General features: G+C 35.8%; 1 protein-coding gene across 9 annotated transcripts in view; it reads left to right on the forward strand.

The window, feature by feature from the left end:
• The window catches only part of KCNIP4 (potassium voltage-gated channel interacting protein 4), a 405894-nt gene that overhangs the window by 289638 nt on the left and 89060 nt on the right, over positions 1-27196 (forward strand). Inside the window, exon 1 of one of the 9 annotated variants that reach the window (XM_064653111.1) lies at positions 14492-14964. The exons of the other annotated variants lie outside the window; for them this stretch is intronic. Within the exon in view, the coding sequence (XP_064509181.1) occupies positions 14853-14964 (112 nt within the window). The 5' untranslated portion in view covers positions 14492-14852. Of the gene's footprint in view, positions 1-14491; positions 14965-27196 lie in introns of those variants that run through there. 9 annotated transcript variants of the gene reach the window in all.

Here is a 27196-nt window from a genome sequence, read left to right on the forward strand (position 1 = left end):
TATATACACATGGATTTTATTCAGACTAAGTATTACATTTTAGGGATTTGTAAGCTAGTTGTCTGGAGACAACATTCTATTTTAACTTAAGGTTTTTTACTTCAAGATCTTCATCAACTGTCCGTCACTGAAGCTACTGACAAATGAGGAAGTGACTCTTGAAAAGGGAGGAGTATACTTCAGTGATGCTTAGCAATTTCAAAATTTTTTTAAAAATAAAGATAGGATCACCAAATCTTAGAAAGTTGCATGGTCTTCCTTGGTTTGAACTAAACGTCCAGAGGTTTTTACAGCTAAACTACTTGAAACTGTTTTTCTACCTCACTTCTGTTTTGTTACTTTCCTTCAGTGCAATTTTGTAAAGCATAACCAGTTTTATTTTGCTAATCAGAAGAAATGAACCAATGAATTAAAAAAGCACAAGCAGAACTGTTGATGTGTCAGCAGTGGTGTCTGATGTGTCCACAAATGTATGGAGTGGAAAACTCCAAAGTGTTTTTATCTCTTAGCATGAAAAGGCTTTAATTGGGGCATTGTGATCTGCGAACAGATAAAAATACAGTAGTGGTAGAAGGAAAAAGTAGCTGATCAGCAAACACAATGAAGATATCTTTGCCATTAAATTTAGAATCAGGTTGGTATTTGCTATTCATTATAAATTGGTTTGCGACTTGGGGGGAAAAATATCGAGATTTAACAGATGTAGATAGTTACTCACAGAATCCTAGAGGCACAGCTAGAATGATTGCAGCTGTATGGGAAAGGCTGCTCTTAGTTCTCAAGGAAAAGAAAACAACAGATAAAAGATGGCAGACTGATGAAAGTGGCATAATATTTTATGGACCTAAGTTCCCAAGATATTTCAGTGCAATAGCAATATAAATCTTCTTTGATATTTATTCTGCAGTTGAATAGCATTCCAAAAATGAAAAATGGGTTAACTTCTGTCTGTTACAGTGTCTACAAACAGATTGCTAGTAATGCACAAGTATTCTGTGGTCATCTTATAAGCATAGTTGTTGCTTAATAGGACTTAGTTCTCCCTTCTCAAATATTCATAGCATATTTACTTCTATATTATAGGTTATTGTGAAGTAGAAAATATTTTCTTAGACTCCCGTATTTATCAGTAGTACATGTGTTAACTTTGCTGTAGAAGATTTTTTAATACTTAGGGGTATGATTACAGTGTAACCTTGAATGGGAGCAAGAGCAACAGCATCTATGTAAATGCAGCTCCTGAGAGAAAGTGTGGGAGATTTCTTCCAGCTCTTTCCTGAATATCTTCATGGCTAGTCACAGTTTCTCGAGCAGCTCTCACTCCCCAGTGAGGTGGCTTTGAGCACAGGCAGCTAAATTCCTGGACTGGAGAAGACACTCCACATGTGCATCCTTGAATCAGGAGTACCACATTAAGGACCTGATATTTTAGTCCACAATTTTTAAAGTGTCCACCTTGAGACATGTTATTTTCTAATTTTCCTGTTTTTTTCTCCTAACTGTTTGTTTGTTTGCTATGATACTGTGATACAATCAGTTTATTTATACAAGTTTAAAAAAGGTATGCTAGCATAGGTGGATGCATTTTTATTTTTACACATGCTCTTCCTTAGTCTCAAAAAGTAGGCTTTAGATGCCAGATATGTATTTACCTACTGTTAGGCTCCATGCTTAGTATATACTTCCACATTTTGTTTCCAAATATTGCTTATTAACATCCTAGAGGAGTTTGGTCAAAGTACTGTAGTACATTTGGAAATGGAAAAGGTCTGCACAGGTTATTTAGTTCATCCTTGTCTAAAAGGAGTAAATGTTTATGATTCAGTATTAGTTTGTTTTTTTTCTGTCTTGAGTCTAACAAACTTAGAAGCATGTTAACTTTTTTTTGTTGTTTTTCTTTCACAAAACCAAAATCACAACCTTTCCCTAATTCATCATCCTAAAGATGACATTTTTAAACTTTAAACTGTGAAATTCTAGTATTAGATTACAGTGTCATGAATTAAGGACACAAGTAATTTTGCCCAAGTACATAAGGCTGGTTTTAAAAAGATAAGTCTTAAGTACACAAAAATCCTCTATCTCCTAAGAGAAGTCACCAACGTTATGAGAGAACTATATGGAGTAGGGATTGATATGTGTCAGTATATGCAGTATTTGAGTTTTCTGAAGTATATCTCATGTTATATTTACATATATACATATATATACATATAGGAGCAGTGTTTGTTTAAAGGTTGATTTTTCTACGTGTTAAAATTCAGACATTTGCACAGAAATGTTATTTATATTGTACAGAATGACAACAGGATAAACAACAGAAAACCTCCAAATCTGAACCAAGAAAGTCTTCAGACAAAATCTCCTTTAAAAAAAATGCACACAAACTTGAAAAGCTTTTCCTAGTGTTAATTGTTCTCTTACTGCTGTTTTTTAGTCATTTTATATATCAGGTCATGATTCTGGATGAAAAATTATATTCAGCATTTATTTTACTGCTGGGCAGTTGAGAGCTCAGGGTACAAAATGAAAATAATAAGGTGAAAGCCAAACTCTCACTCAAAGTGTGAGTCACTTTTTAACTAAAAAGAGTATATTGTATCAAATCACTGGGGTCAGTGGCCAATAATTGCTTCATAGATGTGCAGCTATGCCTGGGACCATTTGTCTCATTTAAATCTCTATTCTTTGCAAAACCCCTCTTGATGTTTTTCAAAACGCTGCAGATACCCCTAAACCATTAGACATTTATGCCCCATAGTGTGTGGTATATCTGCTTTTTCTTCTTTTGCTTTAGGAAAGCTGTATTGCAGAGATCATTGAACATATCATTAAGACTGTGGATAGGGATGCAGCTGGGGTCCGACATCTGGATCTGGTACTCTGAGGGTATCCATGACCCTTTTCCTCTTCCCACAAGTGGGATAAAATTCCCCCTCCTGTCAAATATGGTCTGAGAACTTCTATTCACCCTTACTGCTTGTCAGCACAAGGCATACTCTGAAATATACTGATTTAACCATCAGAAAGTTTGGAAAAGCAAAAGTGAACTGAACACCACTCCTCCATGCCTAGACTATGTTAATTTTGCTTTCACTGGAGATTAACAGTTGCAGAGAGGCTGAGGTTGTTGAGACTCTTCCTTTACTTTTGTGTCTTGCTTTTTTACAACTTTCCTTTTGCTGCTGTGTATTCCTGAAGAGTTTAAAACCGCCTTAGTTTTCTGTCACTTTATCCTTTTATTACTAACCTCCTTCAGAGATAGCCTGTGTAAGTAGTACCTTGGAAAAAGAGAAAATATCTTGAATTATTTATTTTTAAAGAAAAATCATAATAAATATGGTTTTTTAAACTTAGTTATCCATAAAGAGTGTCTTTCCAAACAATCTAGTGTATACTGGGGTTATGGATGGGGAGAAATTACTGTATGTTTTCAAATTGTTTAACTATTTTAACATTTCTTCTCCACCTACAATAAAAAGCTTTATAGTTCTTAACTTAATACCACTGAGAAACTTCTTTGGGGACCAGTAATTCCCTCTCTCTGCTAAAAGAGAAACTCAGTTCAACAAATAAGGCAGCAAGTATTGCTTAACCTTTACTGCAGTTGCATTCCCTTTCCCCCCAAACAATTAAAAGGGAAGGAAAACAACCTTCTGGCAGTGAAGGAGCAAGACAGACACTGCATTGTATTAGTTTGTGACTCAGAGCAGATACCTTATGTATCTCTCTGGTAAATTAGACAGTGTAATTTACTAAGAAGAAAAAGTGTACTAGACTTGAATTCACCAAGAGAATTTACTGACTGGCTGAATATCCTATAATATAAACTTAACTTATTCCTTCATCCAGAATACAAATTGAAAAATCTAAGGAATATCTTTCCGAGGTACTAGTCCTATGAGCATATCCTGTATACTTATGTTAAGAAGTGTAAATCAGGATTAATCATAAAACATGTTGAACATACAAAGTTGGACTGAACTGTAGTTTTTTCCTATTGCATGTGAGCGTAGGGTCTGTGTATCTCTGATCCTAAGTAAGGAATGCTGTCGCTGCTTGGCTGCTGCTTCTTTTTGCATCCATCTGGTATGACAGCAAGTTTTGACTACTTCTTGCAATATCTCTGTGCTGGTTATGTCAGCTAAAACCTGCCCAGGGTTTATTTCTTGGCTTACCTAGTCTTTCACCATTACAGTCTGGCTTTTATTCTCCTGAGCCTGCACAGCATTGCTAGTGCATTGCTGTGTCTTGGACTAGCATTGCTAGTCTTGGACTACAACCTTGACATCAGTACTCAAAAGTGAAAAGAGCACTGCTTGCAAAGTACCTTGTGGGCGGTCTCCGCTTTTTGCTTGTTTGATTTCTTTGTCAAATTTTATTTTGTCTGACTTAACATTATCTGTGAAAGCTCACACAGTATCAGATAAGCACCAAAGCAAGTCGAGAAGGAACATGCTAGGGACAGGGCAACAAACTGCCAGACCTGTTCAAGCAGCCTTGGAACAGCCTAATTATCCTCGATGTGCTTCAGTGAATGACAGCATGTGTTACTGTCCCTATTAGCAAAGAATAATCTCTAAGAATAAGTTTGAAAATACACATTACCCAAAACAAGCATCATTTGCAATGAGGGCTGAGGTCTGGGCACACTCTTGGGCTACCTCAACTGAAATACAAGCTTGTGAAAGGGAAAGAGATGCTGAAGTTTATTTGCTTTTGAAAAATAAAAAAGACAAAATGTTATTAAATATTTAATATTTTTATAAGAGGAGGTTGTTAATGAAATGCTAAGGCTATGGTTGGTTTGCCATTAGACAGTCTGGCTCATCTAATTGAACTCTACCTAAAAACTAGTTACTAATTTTTTTCCATGTAAGTGTTTTGCCTAATTAGAGTGAGTTCAGAAAAGAGCAGCATGATTGGAAAGCTAGGGAAATTGCTTCTGAGGAGATTAAAGAAATTAAAATTCATAGCCTGGTGCACAGGTGATTATTGGGGGGAAATTATTCCTGAAGTATTAATGACAGTAAAAATATTCTTCATCTTAAAAATGGCTGAAAATGGCTTTTAAATGGCTTAAAAATCCATCCAATTCCAAATCATTTTGGTTTATCATAAGGAAGATATGAAGGCATCTCACTGTGGAATTTGGGTATGACCACATGCATGTCAAGAAGCATGTGAAAGTGAATTTCTCATGACCCACAAACCTGCTGTGCATAATGGAATATCTGCTCATCTAAGCTATAAACGTGGACCATATAGAGGGTGTGGTAAACCCTGCAAAGCTACTGGAGAAGAAAAGATTTGATCCCTGCAGCAGCATAACACACTCTAAAGTGGTGTCTAAAGATTTGTTGAAGGTTCAAGATAGTGTACTTCTGTATTTTGTTGCTTCCCTCATTTCAGCATCTACAAGAGTCTCATGATACTGTGCTTAGTTGGATGTTAGTGATTCCTCAGGGAAAATCTGTAACGTTCCTTTTACTTACTTAAGTGATAAGGCATTGTAAGCTCATTGCTTCTTTCAGGGTTTGGTTTTATCCTGATGCTGCTTTCCAGATTGCCAGAACAGCAAAATTGCTGTAGCAGAAAATTTTTCATTGCATTACATGGATCCTCAGATATCAGTGTAGGTTTTTACACTGGATTAGGGCTGTAAGCCAAGAAAAAATTGTATTAGGAGCTGAGAAACATCCAAGTTTTGCCAGTTCTTTCAACTCCTCCCCAATAAGTTTTTTTCCCTCTCTCTCTTTTGTGAAAAAAATGGGAGTCTAACTCACAAAAGCTTTAAATTTCCTGAACTATTAATACTCTACCTAACTTATACTTTTAATGGTGGGATTATAAGGCATTAGAAGCCTCTGAGATTCCCAGAGTGAAATCTCTGAATGAAAAAAAAAAAAGGCAAAAAAAAAAAAAAGCTCCTTTACCTTTCAGTATGGGGATTATATGCATTTATATCCCTGTATCCTTGTTCATTTTCCTTTGTTGCTACTCGTACCATTTATCAGAAGTGAACCTCTTCAGGCCCTACACCAAAGAAAAGTGTCCAGAAGCATGGAGAGATCTGGCCCTAAAAGGTTTATTCTGAAGTGTACTTGAAATTAGATTTAACTCTAAAATTATTGTCCATAAAAAGGAATCAAATTGTATAATATGAAAAACTAGATCAGGTGAAAAAGGTTCTGCTTAGGAAAGGAAGTTCTAAAATGTTATTGAAAGGGATGTAAATCACAGAATCACAAAATGGTTGAGGTGGGAGGGGTATCTGAAGGCTGTGGTCCCACAGCCCTGCTCAAGCAGGGCCACCTACAGCCTGATGCCCAGTACTGTGTCCAGATGGTTTTTTAATATCTCCAAGGATGTCTTTGGTCCTGATGCTGGGCACCACTGGAAAGACCCTGGCTTCATCCTCTTTGCAACCCCATCAGGTGTTGATATACATTTGATGAGGTTCTCTATGAGCCTTCTTTTTTCCAGGCTGATCGGTTCCATCTCTTTCAGCCTCTCTTCATAGGAGAGGTGCTTGGGTCCCTTAGGTATTTTTCAGGCCCTTCACTGGCTTTGTCCTGGATGTCCATGTCTCCCTTATACTAGAAACTGGGCACGGTAATCCAGGTATGGCATCATCTGGTAAATGCTTTTTTTTATTTTTCTTTTTTCAGTGATAAATAAAACAATAAACAATTACATGCTTGAGAAGTTGTTAATAAATGAGACAATAATATATAAGCTGGTGCTGTGGACTAATTCTGAATATTACATAATTCTCAGTGGTAACCGCGTGTTGCGGATCTGTGGTCAAATCTGTGCATATTTTATATATAGTATAAGTCTTATTATATACACCTAAGGGACAAAATCAGGATTACAGCAGGTTTTTTTAATGTTTCTTGAATGTGCTGCAGCTGTGTAATATGGGTTAATTTATTGTAGCTCATCTTTATAGGACAGATACACTCATCTTTTAACAAGTGCATCAAAAGTAGAAATATGTCAGCCACTTCAGGCTTCATTTATAATACTTTCCTGTTGCTATGGCAAAAATACAGTACTTCACCTTTTGAAAAGCCAAGGAGAGAAACAGAACATTTTTTGTATATGGGTTATTCTATATCAGAGAAACACAGGTGCTTCTCAAGAAAAGAGCTTGTATCATCACAGTAGTGATGGTCTTATGATTGTGGTTAATAATACACTTATTTTTTTCTTTAGTTGCTAACTATTCATTGAACCAAACACCAGTTTTGAAACAGAGGTGTTGTGCAGGATAAGTTGAGGATTTTAAATTGATAGATGTTTGCTTTGGAGGCTTGGATGATGACTATTCCTGTTGGTTACTAGAATATTAGCTTTTATTACTAGCATACATAATTCGTTTTCTCATCCATCACCACAGAAAACACCTTTCCCTTTCTTTAGGAACTCATCTGAGGTCATCTAACTGCACAGTCCATAAAGACATGGCTTCCTAGATGTATGGGCAAGCATAAGTGGATATACTCATAATTTGGTTAACAGAAAATGACTGAATATAGAGCTGTGAATGCTGTACTCTGTTCCATCGTTTCTACCAGCTAGAACTGTAGGCCTCCCAGTAGTTCCCTGTTTGCATAAATAAAGTGGTTGATAATGGCATCCTCTTGCTTCAGTGTATAATTACAAAAATAGTAGTGAAAGAAGAAAATCAGCAGGTCAGACATTGCTATTAGCATTTTAGTTCCAAAAGACTGAAGAAGACGAGGGTTGCATAGGCAAAAAATTGTGTTTTGTTATAAGCAGAAAAAACACATCTTAGTGCTTAGGAAGGTAGGTCTTTACAGCTAATTAAGTAGTTAGGTGTGACAGGCCCATCATAGTTCCATTATGCTGCACTTCTCCTGTGCAGACATACATTTATGCTTAAAAATTTGGTAGTGACAATTCCTGCTGCAGCAAGTATGATTTAATGTAAAAAGAAAAACAAGTCTGTAGGCTGAAGACACAGTCACATAATTTAGAGATAATTTCATTTGTCAAACAAGCTAGTGGGCTTTGCAGTAAAACAAACCAGAATTTGATTACTGTCTATTACTAAATGTAATTTAACCTTGTTTAGGAAACATATAGCTGCTCTGTAATGCTTTGCTAAAGCTTAATAAATTAAAATGCTATTGTTACTCCCATGGACATGCCATTTAATTTACAAGCCACTTGCACACTAGCTATTTTAAGCATATTTTTATAACATGCTATATAAATTAGTTTTTTAGACAAATGAAAACACCTATAGCTGTTGTGTTGCAGGGGGAAGTTGGTAATGGTTTTCTTGTGGGACTCTTTTCAACTCTTGTTTTCAGATCAGTAGTGGCATCAGTCCTTTGATTTAGATCAAAGCAAGAACAAAAGCTTCTTAGGAGCAAGTGAGAGTCAGAAGGTGAAAATGAAGAGAGGGAAAAAGTAATGAAATCCCACACTATAGCCTAAACCAGACTACTAAAATGCGTAAATCAACTTTATATAGCTTTAGCTGTGATATTATTTTACTGTAATTTACTTATGAGCTCAAACCTTCAGAAGCTTAGGTAGTGTATTTTCTCCCTTGATTACAAACCAGTGAATCTTATCTTGCCTGTACAGGTGCTGAATTTTTTATTTCTCAACCTATATTTTCTTCTAGTCATTAAAGATCTAGGGCACTTAGTGTAAATATTAAAGATGATATATGAAGCCTGAGAAATTTAATCTTGGGTAATTACACTCTACCTTGCTCTTCTAGCTACCAAAAGTTTCCCTGCAATTTTGGTTGAATAAGTAATCTGCTACTGCAATATTTTGCTCTTCAATAGCTGCAGTGCTGACAAGATGAACACTATGATTCCATACATTAGCCTCATTTTTCTAATTATTTTATGAAAATTACATGATGTTCTGTGATTAGCTGTAGCAGCCTACACAAGAGGTGTTGCATTCAAAATATATGAATTCTTTTGCCTTGACAGTAATTCTTGAAAGCATATGTGTGAATTAATTGCTTCTCCTGGTTCTTGAAATGCTTTCCCATGGACACAGTTTTCTTCTGCAGATCAAAGATATGAACTTTTCTTTGTAGAAAACTATATATTATTGCCTGTAAGCAGATTTCTTACTGGCTTACTAATAAGAGATTAAGTTCATTTTCTACCAGATAACTTTCCTAATAAGCTCAGATGTGACACAAACAAGAAGCTGAAGATAAGCAGTTTGTCTGACCTGTACGTAGGTGCCCTTTCTGTGTTTATTTGACAGTTTCATTCTCTTCTGGATGACTGACATGTCCCTCTGGAAGAAGAGAGTACAGAAAGAAGGGCAGCTAATTAATACTTCCAAATTTTGTTTCTATTTCTAACTCATCTGCAGTTTCCCTTTTCAGATACATTGGGGGAAAATATCAAATAGAATCTAATGAACTATTACTGCTAGCCAATTAAGACACACATCCACATACATACACGCACACACACTCATGCATAAATTAGTTACAATGCTGTGCATATTTCATCACCTAGGAAAGCAGTATAATTCAAGCCAATTAATGCATACATCCTTGCCTTGAAAACTGTTCCATTTTGATCAGCCCCACTGTACATTAGACAACAGCAAATCCAGAATGTCTGCACAGAAATGAAAATCATTATAAGTATAAAGAGAAAAGCTAGAGAAGACTGATACTGTTTACAAGCAGATGTTAAAATATAGTGAAAAGACATAAACCACATCAATGTGTTTGGGATCAGGTAGGCTCTCTGTAAGAGTCAGAAGAAATTGAAAAGATTAGGAGTTTATAAATGACAATAAAATCTTCTTGTAGGCATTAAAATAAAAGTAAATAAAAATTATGAGGACTAAAACAATTAAAAGAAAATATACATAGTTTTATTGTGCTAATTACAATGGTAGGTTATAGTCAAAAACTAAGAGTTGACTGTGATTAAACTAGTTTAGCAATATATATATAAAAAGTATGATAATATCAGATAATTTTGAAAGAACTAGGTAATCATATAAAATTATAGGGAACTTTTATACTCTAATACACTAAACATTGAATTATTATTTAGGTATTTTTAGGATTTCAAAATGTTTTATTCCTTAATTGTTCAGTTCCTAGCATCTTGTGTGTTACGCATTTGCTACTTCTTTTGATTTATTAAATTAGGTGGAATGTTATTTGTTTTCAAATGGCAGATCTTCTCTGCTCTTAGTCAACTTTGAAATTATTAAAATTTAATTTCCCATATCTAAGCTTTATATTTCTGAGTATTTTTTTCTTCTTTCAAGAAGTAAGGGAAAATTGGTGGTATTCTACCAGCCTTCAGCAATCAGTTCCAATATTTACATAGTACCTAATACACTGTCATATTTAAGGTATCTTTTTTATATTATTTGCATTCCACACATAAATTATTCTATTTACAATGCTTAGGGCAACCAGTTATTGCTTGGGATTGTTTATGGAAGAATGTTAGGGCTCCAGAATGGGATTGTTCTTCTAATTTAGGCATACTACTCTATCTGGTTCAGAACTGACTTAGCATCTGTGCTTCCAGCCAAAGCTCTCTGCACAACCAGGCCGATGTTCTTCTCCAGCGGCTCATCTTTTGGCACATGGGGAACAGCCTGCTCCTGTAAGACTGCCTCCTTAGAGCACACTCAGCTTTCCTGGACTCCTTTTCTCTTCAGGACTGCCTCCCAAGGGTCTCTCTCAACCAGTCCCCTAAACAAGCCAGTGTCTGCCCTCCAGAAGTCCAAGCTAGCCATTCTGCTGACCCCCTCCTAAATTCTCTGAGAACTGAAAACTCCCATTTTGTGATGGCTGTGCCCAAGACGGCATCCAAGCACCATATTACCCACCAGTTCACACACAGCAGGTCCAGTGAGGCATATCCCCTCATTGACTCCCTCACCAGCTATGTCAGGAAACTGTCTTCCACACACTAGGAACCTACTAGACTGTCTACTCTCTGCTGTGTTGTATTTCCAGAAGACATTTGGTAAATTAAAGTCCCCCATTAGAACAAGGACTAGTAATCATGAGATTCTCTCAGCTGCCTATAGGATATTTTGTCTGCTTCTTCATCCTAGTCATATGGTTTATAACAGATTCCCTTCTTGGCCTTCTCCCTTATTCTTACCCATAGACACTCAACCCTATTGTCACCGTCATTAAGCTCTAAACAATCTAATATACAGGGCTACCCTGCTGGCTCTCCTTCCTTGTCTGCTTCAGATCTTTGTGGAGAGGAATTCAAGGCCAGTGGAATTTTATGTTTAGATAGGATAGCTTCCTAGCACTTTCTAGTACTTCTTTTTTCCCCCATCCAACCTAGTGAAGAATCACAGGGAAGTTTGTGCAAACTTAAATATATTGCTCAATCACCACCAGAATGCATTGCAAAGTCAAAAATGAAAGCTGGAATTAGGGAGCAATGCTTGGATAGTACAAGCTGTCACCCCGTGGTTTCAGTGTTTTGTGTAAAAGACAGTTTTTCCTTTTCTATCCTTTTGATGAAAAATTCCTTTTCTTTTGTAGAATCATAGAATTGACCATGTTGGAAAAGACCTTTGAAATCATCAAGTCCAACCCTTGATCCAACACTGCCATGGTTACTAGACCATGGCACTAAGTGCCACATCCAGTCTCATCTTAAAAACCTCCGGGGGCAGTGAATCCACCAACTCTCTGGGCAGCCCATTCCAGTGTCTGATTACTCTCTCTGTAAAAATTTTTTTCCTAATATTCAAGCTAAACCTGCCCTGACACATCTTAAGACCATGCCCTCTTGTCCTTTGAACAGCTTTTAAAATTTGTATCAATAGGGGCACACCACATGGGTGTATCACATGAGTATTTATTTTTAAATAATTGAACAAAATATGAAGTGTGAGAGAGAAATTACAACTTCCTATTAATTTAAGAGGGGATCAGAACACAAAGAGGTGCCCTATATGTAACAGAATTTTGTTGTCTCCTTGTTCGAGATTGATTTAATTTTCAAATGTTTTGAGGGGTAGAATTTTTTTAATTGAATCACTTCCAGAAGAACTCAGCTCTAGAGGTAGCATTGTTTTGTTCTGTTGTATGGTGTATTGCAGGAAAGATTTCACATATAATTTCTTTTTTCCTTTCCACATAGTTTCTTATCCTTACTGCTTTAATTTCTAGAGCTAAGGCTTGGAGATTGACAAAGTATGGTTCCCCTAACTTGGAGAACTATCATGAGAAACAATAGGAAAAGTCTACTGCTTTTTTAAGGAGGTAATCTTTGAAGTCAGTAATGTTACATTAATTGAAATGGATGTTATTTTTTAACTTAAAAATTCTTCCATAACTCATTTGGTGTCCAGGTACACTTGGCCCTTAAAACTCATCAAGTTCATAATCTCTGTCTCTTTTATTTTTTTAAGAGATCCAGGTCTTCTTGTGTGAAAGCAGAAAACAAAACCCTGGCTGTGGCTGGGACCACTTCTTGCTGAGTGGCTTTCTGTGACTGGGTTGGCACATTCAGAGGTGGAGTAGAAGGGCCTCTGCTCCAAAAGTAGGCAACTCAAAAATGCAAGGTAGCTTGAATGTGCTGCATTAAGGGAAAATGTAGACTTATAGGTTTCTCCATTTTAATAGTTTCCCTGATACCATTTATTAACAATAAGTAAGGCCTCTTTCACCTTTATAGCATGATTTTTTTGTGTTATATTGGGATTATTGTTTCTGTAATGCCTGTAAAAGAATATGGGTCAAAGGTCCCATCCTGGGATCATGTTAAGGCTGGAAGTATTGTAAACATCCATCATTTGATAAAAAGAACACAAAGTTGAGAAAAAATAAAAAGTGAATAGGAATAAACTCAAGGAAAAAAATAGAAGTCAGACATGAGAATGAGTTAAGATGAACATGTAAGAGCCTTAAAAGGAGAATGGAATGGCTAGAAACTGTAAAGAGGAAACAAAAAGTTACTTTTAAAATGAATAGAACTTAACAGGAAAATTTATTGGATAGTTAATGTAGAATATGTGGCGAAGGTAATGACATATTTGGAAAGTACAAATTTGGGATAGTGTATTTGGTTTGATTTTTTACTCTGCTTTCCTCTTGAACATTGTTTTAGCTTTACAGATTAATAGGAAATGAACTGACATTCAGATTGAGAGTGTAAGTAAATAATACAAAACTCATGACGTTCTAGTACTAAATACCCAGAAGAGTAAAATCAAAGAATATTCTTTCTTATATATTGGTCAGATATAACCTAAAATAACTGAAGTACACATGTGATTTTATGAATGAATAAAAATATGGAGATTCTGTATTCCTGCCTGTATGGAAAAATCTGTGGGTCTAGTTAGTTACTGTAATTCAGTGCAGATAGCCTTCAAAGAAAAACAAAAGAAGCTTATAGTAAATTGTAGATTACATTTTTCTTTCTCTACCTGGTAGGCCATAAATAATAGATTGTCAATGTTACAATTTGGTTTATGATAATTTGAAATTCTAATGACTTTCTGAACAAAATTAAAAGTATCTGAGCTTCTCAACAATTAGTAAATTTTTTTTTCTAATCCAAGGGATTTAGCAACCTAAGATGAGTGGTTGATACCAGATATCATTTATGAGATTCCTTTTAGAGTTATAACATATGTCTTTAGAAATAAGGGTGCCTAAAATTACTTTTTTTCTGAGACTTCCCTTCACTTTATTCTATTGCCTTGTATACCAAGTGGACAGGTTTTATTAGGATTTATTTAAATTATTAGAATCGGAAACAAGAACAAGCATTAAGGTATAACCTTATTTATGCATATGCTGCATAAATATTCTTCAAAGCCTATTTTTCACAATGGGTATCATCTTGGTAATCACATTAATAAACACAGGACAATTAGTTTTATACAGACTGTCCAATAAATCAACTGGGATTCTTTTTCCCCTGATGCATAGCCTGGGCAAGATCTTCTCAGGAGCTGTGCAAAATGCCTAATACCCATTCATGTGTATCAGAGTTTGGGGTTCAGCACTTCTAAGTTCACATCCTGAGGCACAAAAGCACTCCTTTGTTTCTCAATCAATAAAGAATACATTCTTCCTGGTTACGGACCAGGGGTTTGAACAGTGCATGTCTCCCTGACAGCACTATATTTTGCTAGCTGGAGGCACTATGATGCTGATGTGTATTTCTTTAATTTCTATTCTCACTTTCAGTGAGAATAGAATCTAATTAGATTCTGGTGATGCTTAAGAAGAGGAAGGGACAGTGTTTCTCTGAACATTATTCTATCTAACACAGAGATTAGTAGTTTTCTGATATGCAGCATTTAGCACACGTGAAAACAGATGCGTGTCTTTAGCAAGCTGTCATTTCTCAAACTTAACAAAAACTGTGCCAAGAGAAGCTGGGGAGAATTGCAAAGCCTGGGTCTGGAAGCAGTGGAGTGCAGTGCTGATAGCAGTGTGCTCCCTAGTGCAAGTTTCCAGAGCGCGTTTCTTCTTGGCACTGACACAGCCAAGTCTCCTGCTCCGACACAGATGTTCCTCCAGCAGCTCTAAGTAACACTGCTTGACGGATACAATGTCATACCCAGGGGTTCGTGGTCCACCTCAGCCTTCTAAGAGGACTCGCTACTGATGAAATCAAAAGCTTAGAGAAGCATGAGATGCAGGGCTTTATCTAATATTTTGTCTCAGCTGCAGTGGCTGGTGAATCGCCACAGCTCAGTATAGTGCTGCTTTACACCCCTGCAACTTTCTTCAAAGCAAACTCTTGGTAAAATCTTCCAATTTCCCTCTGATTGCAAACCGGTGTGAAGACTGGAATGATTTGCCTGTTGGAAGAATGTTGACTCTCGAGTGGGAGTCGGAGGGACTGCAAACAGTGGGTATTGTTGTGATTATATTTGCATCTCTGAAGCTGCTTCATTTGCTGGGACTGATTGATTTTTCAGAAGGTAAAGTGGTCACTCACAGTTTGTGCTGTTTGTAGGTGTGGTGTCTGATATGCTAAAATAGACTTAGAGCATCAGCTATAAAAGAAAGCTGTGAAATGAAAAAAGTGAAAATAACAGACTAAAAATCCTAGTTTGTTTCTGCTGGTTTTATTTTGTTATTGAAAACAGAAGTAGATGCTCGCATAAGATTTATATTTTACAGTGAATTTACAATTGTCTGTGAGTGGATGTTTATTAGAAAAATTGAAAATAGTGAACATAACACCTGTCAGTTGCCTTTGAAAGCTGCTCTCTGATACTGAACTTGGTAGTTCAGTTCATATTTACAGAACGCTTTGCTCTTCTGATTTATGATGCAATTAGAGTTTTGTTCTCAATCAGTATCTGTGTTTTAAAAATCTGTTTCATGCAATATGCTATTCCTACAGAACAAGCTTTAGGATCAAGCCTGCTCTACACATTTCAAAAAAAGGCATAGATGCCAACACTAAACGTGGGTATTTAAAATATATATAATGCATATATGTTTTAAAAATTCTCATTTGTTTGCTCAGAATTTTCTGTTCTCTACCATACAGGTCATATCATTTCATCTACTTCCAAAGAGAGCTTCACATTAATTTATTAGGATATTTTGTCTATACAAAGTGAGGGGGTTTTCACATTTTGTAGAAATAAGCCCTTTCAATTAATTGTTGCTGAGATGTTTTGCTGTCGACTTTTCAACTTTTTCACAAAATACCTAGTGTGGACTGCTATAGTAAACAAAAACTATTCACTCACTGAAGCCCTTTCTCAAAAAATACTTGCTTTTGTCAGTATGTTTGCTCATGTGAGTCCAAACTAATCCTTTTTTGCTGTGTAACTGCTTTCAGTCATAATCACACAGCCGAGGAGACCACTCCAGTTTTCTGAAACATTAACTTTTCATCATGCAATAGGATCTTTGATGGATGTAGATTCACATCATCACCTCATAAAATTGTTCAGAGAGCTGAAAGAATTTGAAATCTTTAAGACAGCACTTATATAGTTACTGAACTATTGAAATATATCATCCTTCAAAGTGTATGTGGTAAGAATCTATAATATTTGCTTTGTTACTATATAATGCATTGGTTATGGAATTACTTTTTCAGTTCTAAACAATGGTTAATTTACCCCTCGGCATTGCTCACCTTTGCGTTTTTTAATGCTCTGAATGTATAGCATTTGTGACATCTAAAAAAATTGTCATAGTTATAGGTTTGCTTCAAATTTATTACATATGATAACAGATAGGAAAAAATATTAAATGCAATATTGCTTTTTTAGCATATGTAGAGTTAGATCCCTTTCTTGATTTCTCATAGAATGGTATTGTCATTAAGTTTGTGGGAAATGGTTTCATGTGATGTCAACTATATTAAATTGCCCTTTTACAAAAAAATCCCCCTGATACAAATTAATCTGATTTTAATATGAATAGTATGTTCAAGATGATATATCAATTGAAGTATAACACCCAACAGTGTCATGGCAGGTCTTCACATGATAATATAATAATTTCACTCAGTAGTACCTAGATGTAAAAAGATTAAACATTATCAGGTACAGTTGATATATTTGTAACTGCAGTGTGAATAACTCCAGTGACTCAGGGGATTTCCAGTTTCCCTGAAGCTGATCTATGCTATTCAACTCTTCTATGTTGGGGTACTGCCATTACCATTAAACAAGAATTCTGCCCAAATGATTAAGGAATATTTTATAGGGTGTTCTAAGTCAACAAATTAATAGTTTGTTGTTCACCTACTGAATGCAAGAAAAGCTTTTCTGTTTATATCCAAGGAGGACCACATTTGAACTGTCAGTGTTGATCCAGAAACCAAAATGAGTAATGAGTCTTCCCCGTCTACCACATGGAGGCACGTCATGGGCCATATGCTGAAACAAATATACTCCCATAGTTAGGGACTTATATTGTGAATATCACTGAAAGAAAGGGCAGCATGCCTGATGTTTGCCAATGAAGCACAGAGAAAACAGCTAAAGGAAAAATCCTTAATTGCTAACTTGTTATAACTTCACTGATTTTAGTGAGGTCGTAATGATGCATTACTGTGGTATGGTGGGCGACCGCCTGCCTTTACATTACATAGCAAGGAAGTTATGATGAAGAAGAGCTTGACTTGCCCCCATGATTCCATGAGAAAACAGGAGAATCCAGTCAATCTGCTTAGTTTTATTACAGTGTTCAGCAATTGCCAGGACAGAGAGGAACCTGATCTTATCCTGTGTCCCTGACTAGGGACTACGTTATTCTGCTTTATCCATTCTCCACTTTCCAATAAGCAGGACAAGAGACCAGAATGGAAAGAAAGCTGGCTTCACGGGAGCCAGCAAGCTGTTTCAGTTATAAGGACAGAATTGAATCAATACAACTTTTACTAGAAGAGAATGAAACTCTCCTTTGCCTCTCCTTCCATTACTTTGAAAATGGTTTGATACTAATCAATATCTTCCCTCCAACTTCCTTGCCTGAAACTTTTGCCACTGGGCAGCTTTGCTCCAAAGCTTTTGTTTTATTCCTCAGGTGGAAGGGGAGGAGAGGAAGGAGATCAAACTGAAGCAATGGATCAGAGCAGTAAAGCAACAGCACCAGGCCTAGAGGAAATTCATTCACCAGAATCTTGGAGGGGAGAGATGGCAAAATGAAGGATTCACTTTGCATTTGTGTGTCCAGAATAGCTGCCAAGTGGTAGCTATGCAGAGAGATTATATAAACATGTGTGTGCAACTTTGTAAGCATTAGGGGACTGCATAAATCGAAGTCTTTGAAAGGACAAACTTTTTGTCTCTTCCTACATCATGCATTGATTATATTTTGAAGTGTAACACCTCATGCAGAAATGTTTTTCTTTTGCTTGTGAATAGAGTGCATCCAATGTTGCAATCTATTTTAGACCCTCTTATTCCTCCCCTTTTCCTCAAACTAATCTCTAACAGTTTCCAGAGCTTGTAGTTATCTTCCAAATATTATCTTTTTATCTTATTCAGATAAAAACATCATTTCTGGCATATGAATGTCCCATGAACTCCATGTCTTTTGGCTAGTAGGACACACTGGTCTCTATACGTCTTTCAGCTCAATAGCCTATCAAGGCTAGATAGGAATATTTGATCCTTAGTTTCTTTTACTATGATGGAAAGAAAAGACTAGTTCACTTGCAGTTATCAATAAACATATTTGGTTGCAAAGTCATTTTTTGTGAGTAAATAGAGAATTTTTTTGCTTTAGTTAGAATTTGGAAATTGGAAAAAGGGTAAATAAAGATAGTTTTAAATAGAGGTATTTTTCTGTCTTGGTATGTATCTTCTCTGTACAAGCACAGAAAGATCCTTTTTTTTCTTTTTTATTTTTGATCTAATCTGGATGGACAGGAGTCACCTCCAGTCTAGAAGTTATGTTAGTGCACTTATCTATTCTGTCACACTAACTGCTAAAATGTGGCCTTTTTCGTAGTTCTGATACTTAAAAGCACAGAGCAGATGTTAGGTCTGTCTGCAACCATCTGTGTTAACATGCTCTTAGTTACCCTTATGGCTTTAGCAAAACCAGTAAGGTTTAAAATATTGTCTTGAGTGCAGTATGACTGTCACCCTTAGAAAATCAATGATATGGGGAAAGAAGTAACGCTGAGAAATTCTCAATTGCATCATATATTCTAAGAAAAAAAAACACCAAGAGGCATGGGAATTTTCTTCTTGTCTACATGTGGCTGATGAGAATAATCTTAATTTGAATGTCCTTCCCTGTCTACTGGAAGCTGTGCTACAAGTCCAACAGACTCACCTATGCTGCTCCCTCTCCTGTATGACTTCTTGGGATCCAATGTAGCATAATTCCACAACAAAGAGAAAGATGAAGAATGCACCACACAGAAATACTGGTCCCCTTGCCTTTTCTCAGCAGCTGCTTGTGCGGCTTACTGATCTCAGTAAGCTATTCAGTTTTCACGTGGTGAAATGTCCATTTCCTGTCTGTCCTTTTTTTTTTTTTTTCTCCAGACACTTTTAGAATCAAGGGAACTACTTTATTCCTCAAAAGATTCTGTTTGTGGATGCTGATATCCCAGTGCCAGTTCATGGCATCAAGGTATATAGTATTATTAGTTTTCCTGTGATCATCAGTGAATCTTTCACACCAGAAATGATTACATATAGCTCCTTTGGCATCTAATGTATTAGCACCTGTGCACTTAGACTGTTTGTTTGCTGCATATGGCTAGATAAAAGGTGTTAAGGTTCTTTCCAGAAGCATAATTCTTCCCTTCAGAGATGAACAAACTGGATTACCATTTTTCTTTTGGTTTGTTTTGTCAACCCTCTTTGTAAATCTTGACAGAGATTCTGAATTCAAGGTCTCTAAAGAAAAGTCAATCTGTAGAGGTATCTATATATTGCACAGCAGAGAATAGTTACTTCAGGCCAAATGCAAAACTACATTAAGTTGCTGCTTTAAATTCAACCTTGATCCAAACTGATGTAAAAATTGAGGTGTGAATTTCAGTATGCTCATTTATAAGGTCATGTGTTCTTGGACATATATATATATTTTTGTTTGCAATTATATATATGTTTTTTTGTTATATATTATATATATATTTTTGTTATATATATTTTTGTTAGATGCAAGACAGGCCGAAACTTACTGAAACTTCTAACCATCTCTTTATTCTCCACCTACCCTCAAAAAGTAGGGTCTTCCAGGCTTGGGAGCATAATTATGTTCGGGAAACACTGTCTTGACTAACCTTAACATAACTGCATTGAAACTGAAAATTTTATTTTGTTTTGCTTTCCTTTTACTTTAGTGGTTTTTCTACCTAATGATACAGTCTAATGACACAATGCACAAATGGCAAACAAGTGTAAAGTAATGTGCTTGGTAAAGAAGAGCAAATGTCATTCTTTCATGTCAAAATCAGGTAAATTGTGCTTTTACCCAAATAGGAATAAAATGGGACAATTTAATTAAGAGTTTTGAGGAAGGGCTTAATGGTTGATGAAGATCTTTTCATCAACTGCTTTCCATGGACTTCTCCAAGGCATTGTAACATCCGGATTAACTGACTCACAGAGGAACAGGTCATTTATATCCATACCAGTCTGGTATCCAATTCAGAATTTAGATACTGGTTGTGTGAAAAATGGTGAGGACTATTTAAGAGATGTTACAAATATTACGAGAAAGACTTCTGTAAGGATAACTTATGTGCTATCTCTTCACGTGGGAGTTCACAAATGATAAGGCATTATGAATTTTCTGGACTGCTTAGACAAAACATTTCTTTTTAGTATGAAGTCACCCACTTGTATTGGGTCTGGCTGAGCTGGAGTTCATTTCCTCACAGTAGCCCTCACAGTGCTGTGCTTTGCATTGGTAGCTAGAAGAGTGTTGATAACACACCGCTGTTTTGGCTGCTGCTGACAACAGCATCAGCACTGTAACATTCCTTCCTCAGTCGAAGGCAGGATTCTGAGAAAGGACACAAGTAGGCCCAGCTGACCCAAACTGACCAAAGGAATATTCCATACCATGTGATGTCAGCTCAGATATAAAAGCTGAGGCAAGGAGCAAGAAGGGGAGCATTCATTGTCTAATGGTTGCCTGCTGAGGAACCGTCACGCATGCTGAAGCCTTGCTCCTTGGAAGTGGCCGACCATCGCTGCTCGTTGAAAGTAGAGAATAAACCCTGCTATCTTTCACTTTGCCTTTGCACTCGCAAGCTTCTGCTTTACTTTTACTTTAGTAAACTGCCTTATCCGTACCCATGGATTGTTTTCATCTTACTCTCTCCCCTGTCCCGCTGGGAAGGGGAGTGATAGAGCGGCTGGGTGGGCACTTGGCATACAGCCAAGGTCAACCCACCACACCACTGTACTAAAATTTTACTCTCTGGCTCAGGATCCTCCACTATATTTACATTCTAACTTGGAGAGGGTTCCTTTTGGCCACACTGCTCTGTGGGAACCCTTCCCCACAATAATTGGATTCTCCACTTCATATTCTTTATTTCTTTTCAAGAAAATGTTCTTAGTGATAGTCATTTTAGGCTGAGGGATTGACTATTTGCAAACAAGTAGGGAAGTTTCTCCTTGCAAGGAGAAGGGAAGTTTATCCTTTGCAAGGATAGAGTTGCTTTTGAGCATCATTTGAAGTTTCTTAAGAGATGCTGAGTATTCATCTGAAGCAGATCATTCATCGAGAGATGTCCTGGCCATTGCTGGCCAAAATGACATATGTTTTGAAAGGAAAGGAGGTATTTTTTTCCAGAATATAAATACAAACACAAAAAATAAAGGTGGGTGACATATATTTGATACCTGCAGCAAAGTCTGCATCTAACCAGTTTGCATCCCAGAGCATGGATACCAGGAGCTTCCTACAGAATGTCCTGCTTTTCTCCATGCATTCTGCAACTTCTTCCTGCTCAGGCTGCTTTTAAAATGTAGCTCTGGATAAAATAATCCATTTTAAGATGACAGAAATCTGGTATGACAAAATGTGTTTCTGAAAAATAGCTACACTTGGTCAGCTGAGTATAGGTGAGGAGAGAAAAGCATTGCCTAATCACTAACGTACTTTAGGGATGAGAATCTAGGCTTTACTGTTGGAATATGACATTTGCAAAGACATGAATAATCATTGCCTAAAATGACATTATAGAACAAGATTAAATATACAAAATGATGGAATGACTGAAAAATGATGGAATGAAAAAAATTCGTATTAGTGTACTGATGTAGAAATAACACAGTCACCTTTGTTCTCTCTCTTGACTTTTAAATTATTTGTTCCATGTTGGACACACTTTTTGACCAGAATTCTTTGGCCTTTGATATTAATGAGATATGGGAGATACTCAGTGAATTTTGTTAGGATTTATGTATCTGATTACATGCAGACCTATTTAAAACATGAAGATTTACAAAGCAGTTAAACCTGTTCCATGTAATGCAAAAATAGTAACTTAATTTGGAGAGATTGAGTGCATCTGTGTATGCATGTGTGTACATTTGGTGAAGAAAGAGGAATAATATAAAATAAAGACTTTATGTATCAAATAAATAACTTTTAATGGTTATGGTGTCCCAAGAAGGCAACTGTATAATGAAAGGTTGACGTAGATACAAGTAGGTCTCTTTTGATGTTAAAAAAAATAAAAAGTCATTACTAATCAAGTGATTATTTGTCTGTAAATTATGCTACTGCTGAATAATCTGTATTTTCATGTTAAAATGGTAGTCTGTTGTGCAGATTGATTATTTTATATTTGCCTGTAAGTAGATCAATGGATTCCATTTGTGCATTTGACTGATTTTTGTATATCTATGTAGATGAACAAACCTTGACTATTTCTGATAGACATCTACCTTTATTTGAGTACATTTTTAGCCTTCCACTAATCACTTAAGGAAGAATGAGTTATGCCATATGAAACAAATATTTTTCAGACAAAACAGCTTTTGAAAGTTAGAAGGAGGGATATTGATCGAAGTTGAGTGAAATAAGTCAAACCAAAATGAAGTGGAACAGTTTAGTGACTGTTTCATGATGCTCCCAAAGGAGGCTTGTTCCTTGCAGATAAAACTGTTGTGTTTGGGATGGGAGAGTGAAATTAGAAAATTAGAGGAAAGAAGATACAGTTGAGAAGAAAGGACAAAAAACCTTAGTTTGCTTAGTGATCAATCACCAAATGATTAAGGAGGTCCTCAATTTTATTTTTTTTAATACAATAGAAAAATTGGGAAAGTAAATAGCCTGAGTTTCACAGAGTTAGATTTTTATATGTCATGTGTCAATCATATTACGTTCAAGCATGTACTCCTGTGTAAGGAGACGAAATGTCGCATTGACTGCTCAAACCAAGTTTTATATTTCCCAGTGATCTGGGAAATATAAATGGGAACTCCTTACTAAGTGGTGAGTCTCCAGATATCTACAGTGACCGAAGGACTGGTTTCAGTCTAGATGTATCTGAAAATGCAGCCCTAATGTTTAACCTGTGTGCTAGCATTTGACCTGTATCTTTATTATATTGCAAATACTTTAGATTCCTTTGCTTCTCGATAAAAGATCGTGTTCTAGATTTTATACGTCATGATGAAATTTGAGCTAAGGCAAACTGGGTAGGTTAACATTTGTTTTGCAAAGTTATATTTATGAAGCAATAATCTGCATTTCTCCCCCTGAGATGGTAACAGAAGAATATTCCACCTCATGTGAAATATCATTCCTGGTGAAAGACATTGCTTTCCACAAGTGGTAGAGTAGTAGTGTTGTTTGCATTGATATACTGCTAGCTATTTTTTACAAGAATGTGTGTGACTATTATTCTTAGACTATTGACTAATCTGCATTCAACATCTTCCTGTATTTCTTCTGTAGTCTGAATTATTTAAAAGTTGTTTCATTATTTCCCTGTCAGATGGGTAGCAATTGTCAGCAACTTCAATTACATAATTAAAAGAATCACGATTAAATAGAAAGCTGGGTTGGGATTCAGTAAGTGTCATTGTGTTTCCTGCGACTTTAGGAAATCTAGAAAATTGTGAAAATTACGCTGGTTAAGTTACAGGCTGTTGTGAGAGTTAATAGGTTAAAAGGGGCATCATCAGGTGCTAAAGTGGTGAGGCCATACAATGAAAATTGAGACACATCAACAGATCTCTTTTAATCACACTGTCAAAACTAGCAACCCAAGTTTGAAACTTGAACATGGTGAGTGATGAGTTATAAATAGCTTCAACCTGTTGAGATTTTATAAACAAAAAAAATCACTCTGAATCCAGCCAGAAAGGTGTTGGCATCAGTCAATACCTAAGACTTATATTTTTGCTATGAATAGAATATACTTTCTTATTGAGAAAGCAGGTTGTCTCGTCTCATATTACAATAAAAAATAAAAAACTGTTTTAAAATGAATTATAGTAAAATTTTCACTGTACCATAATCAGTATCTTATGTTGTACTCCTATATACTTTCTGCAGTTACAAATACTTCATATTACCTATTCTTTTTAAGAAAACCTTTTCTGTTTCTTCTTTGTTTATTATGAGTAATATAAGTTATTTGTACTCATATACACATATTTATAGAGACGAATACACCCCTTTATGAGATATATAGCACATAGAATACATTATACACACATGCAATGAAATATATATGGAAAATAATTTTAGATCTCAATTTAGGGTGTATTAAGTGTAGGTAGATGGATTTGCTGTATTTCACAGACTGCATATTAAAAAAAATTATTGGCTGACTGTATTTCCTTTGAAGTATTTCAAAATACAGGCCTGATTTCTCAGTCTCTTACTCATGTGAATAGTTTTTTAATACAATACTTGTAATATGGATGCATTTTTAATTTCAGCATGAGGTGCTGTTTTGTTATTAAAGTGCAGTTTTTCCATGGGATTCTGTTTTCCCAAACCCAGGAAATATAATTAATTATAATTTTAAATTCTAAAATAACTTATAAATAATGTGAAGGAACTTCATTTTTTTAGTTTAACATTACATGTAGACTCTTTCTTGTTATATTTCAATAATGATGTACTGCAAATAAATGTTTTTTTCTTATTTTTCAATAATAATGAATATGACTTACATTGCTGAAAAAAAAATTGTTTCCAGTTCTTTTTCCCTCTGGGCAATTTTTCATCCTCATTACTGAAGTCACTAAATGGAGCCCAATCTATTAACCCACAATAATTTTTTTGGGGTTGGATTCAGCCTGTGATCCTCAGGTGGATCAGAAAACTTAAACTTTTCTACTTGCTTTTCTCAGATGAAGAAATCTAATGCATTGCAGTAAATACAGAACTTATGCTGTAAAGCAAAGGTTATATATGTTCATCAGTGTACTCTCTCAGCAGAATATTGTGCTCAAAACAGAGCATTCAAAATATAGCAATCAACACAAGTATAGGCTGGTTTTGTGGAAGTACATAACCTCAGTGTAATACCAATAAATGGATGCTTCACTGTGTACCCATATATTACCATGAATGTGTGCTTCTATTTTTTTTCCAAACAGAGATGAAATTGCTGAAAATAATGTTATTAGAAGCTTTTATTCAGATCTGGTTTATCTATGCCAGGTTAAACTTGGATCTCATGGATGAATACTTGAATAGAAGCATTGGAAACATTATAATTAGGTAAAACCCTTAGTAGCAAACTCTTGCTCTTATGAATTTTAATAATTGTGCAATTTTGTATTATATGTATAACCAGAGACAGTAGTTGCAACCATCCTATTGGTTCTTATCTACAAAATTAGATTTTCTGCCTAAAGGCTTTACAGTTCAAGGGCTGTTTCTATTTGTACTGCTCCAGGAGCAGCCAGAGAGAAGGCTGGTGACACAGGGAGCAGCAATCTCATTTCTAGTTCTCTGCTGCTGAGAAGGAACAAGAAGCAGCAGGTCAATATTTATGGCACCTCACCTTTTCTTCACTCTGCATGGCATCCTAAGCCAGGACATCTGATGGGAGGGAGAGAGAGAGAGAGAGAGAGAGAGAGGAGATTGGATGTACTGCTTACATGAATAGAAAGCAGAACTGAGGGGGTACTCAACTCTTCTCTGATGTTGAGGAGATGGCAAATGACATAACATTTGCTTGCAACAACATGGAAAGGCAAGAGAGTTTCTGTGTGCTATATAGGTCAGCCATGCCCAGAAGGATTGCAACGGAAGCACATTTTTAAGGAGGGCTTAGAACTATAACAGGTTAGTTCATTAGGAGAGTTAAACACGAATTGCGAGGAAAGAATCACAGCAGGGTTTGTTAAGGACCTGATGATGTTAGCAGCCTTTTAAGAGTACATGAAAACCAGAAGAAATTCAGGGAGGGGGAGAGCAGAAGCAACACCAAAAAAAATTAAACTGTTTAGAATTTTTTGTTGCCATTTTCCCAGAGTAGTATAGTTATTTACATTATTGGATGATAAATGGACAGTTGAAAACCAACTTTCAAACAAAGAAGCCCAGCAATGCAGGAATACAAATAAAGATGCTCTCTTTTTCAGAAGACTTGAACTATGCATCAGATCTCAGAAGAAACTTTTCAGCAAATTAGGCCACCTCAATTCAAATTCCTAGATATTGATCTTTGTGACCCACTTTAGATGCCTACCTTTGAAAATGTGGTTCTTTGCATGCTATTTATCCTCAACACAAAATCTTTTTTGATGTTTTTTAGGGCTTTTAAGTTGTATGGTCAATCTCTTCACTGAGATGAATCCAGAGAGGTCTAAAGCATGCCCTGGTACTTAATTTATCCAGGTTTTGGTGGTTTGGTGTGAAATGTAGCAGACTCGGATGGCCAGGAAGCTGCCTGGAAACTACATTAAACTACTTCACAACGAGAAAACAATTTTTTTAGTCTTGTTTTTTGAATAATCTCCCTCATTCTTGTTTCAATAAAGACTAGTCTTACCCTGCGGGAAGTAAGAAGCATTATTTAACACCGAGTGAATCATAGTGTATTACTACTGTACTACACACCTGTAAATTTTGGAGGAAAAATTAACTTAATAATAGTTTTATTATTTTAATACTATGATAATTGAATTCATAAATTAGAGCATTGTTCCTGCTTTGAAATGTGTTTAAGAATGGTTAAGAGAGTCTAATTCTAAAAATGAATGGAAAAAAAACACGTGTTATCTCTGCTCAGGTGTTTTTAAAGAAAAAGTAATATCTTTCATATTTTCATTTCTTTGCAGGTGTGGTCTTTTTGTAAAACATTTCACTGAAACCTTAGTTCCTGAAAAATTATGTAGAGGATTTTTGCTATGTCTTTTTGGCTTGTTATGCAAAGAAGAAAGGAAGAGAAAGTTAGTATAGAAGTGAGGGTTTGTTTATTTTTCTTTAGCAGTTATGCAGAGAAAATGAAAATACATACTTTTCACAAAACAAAACTGCAGGAATTCCTAAGGTTGATATGAATGTGAACTGACAGAATATGGTAAAGTTTTACCTGATTTAATGTTTTCTGATTATCTTATTTAATATCTGTTTTAATATTTGATTAATATTTTACATTTCAGTCATGTTGTTCATTCCCAAAGCTTTCAAGAATAGCAGGGGAAAAAAAAAGAGTAAATGAAAGGAATTAATTTCAGATCTCTAAATTCTTACTCTAAATGTATTTCTTTAATATAAATTTATCCT

Source organism: Pseudopipra pipra, chromosome 4 (assembly GCF_036250125.1).
Source record: "Pseudopipra pipra isolate bDixPip1 chromosome 4, bDixPip1.hap1, whole genome shotgun sequence".
In the NCBI taxonomy this organism is placed as follows: Eukaryota; Metazoa; Chordata; class Aves; order Passeriformes; family Pipridae; genus Pseudopipra; species Pseudopipra pipra.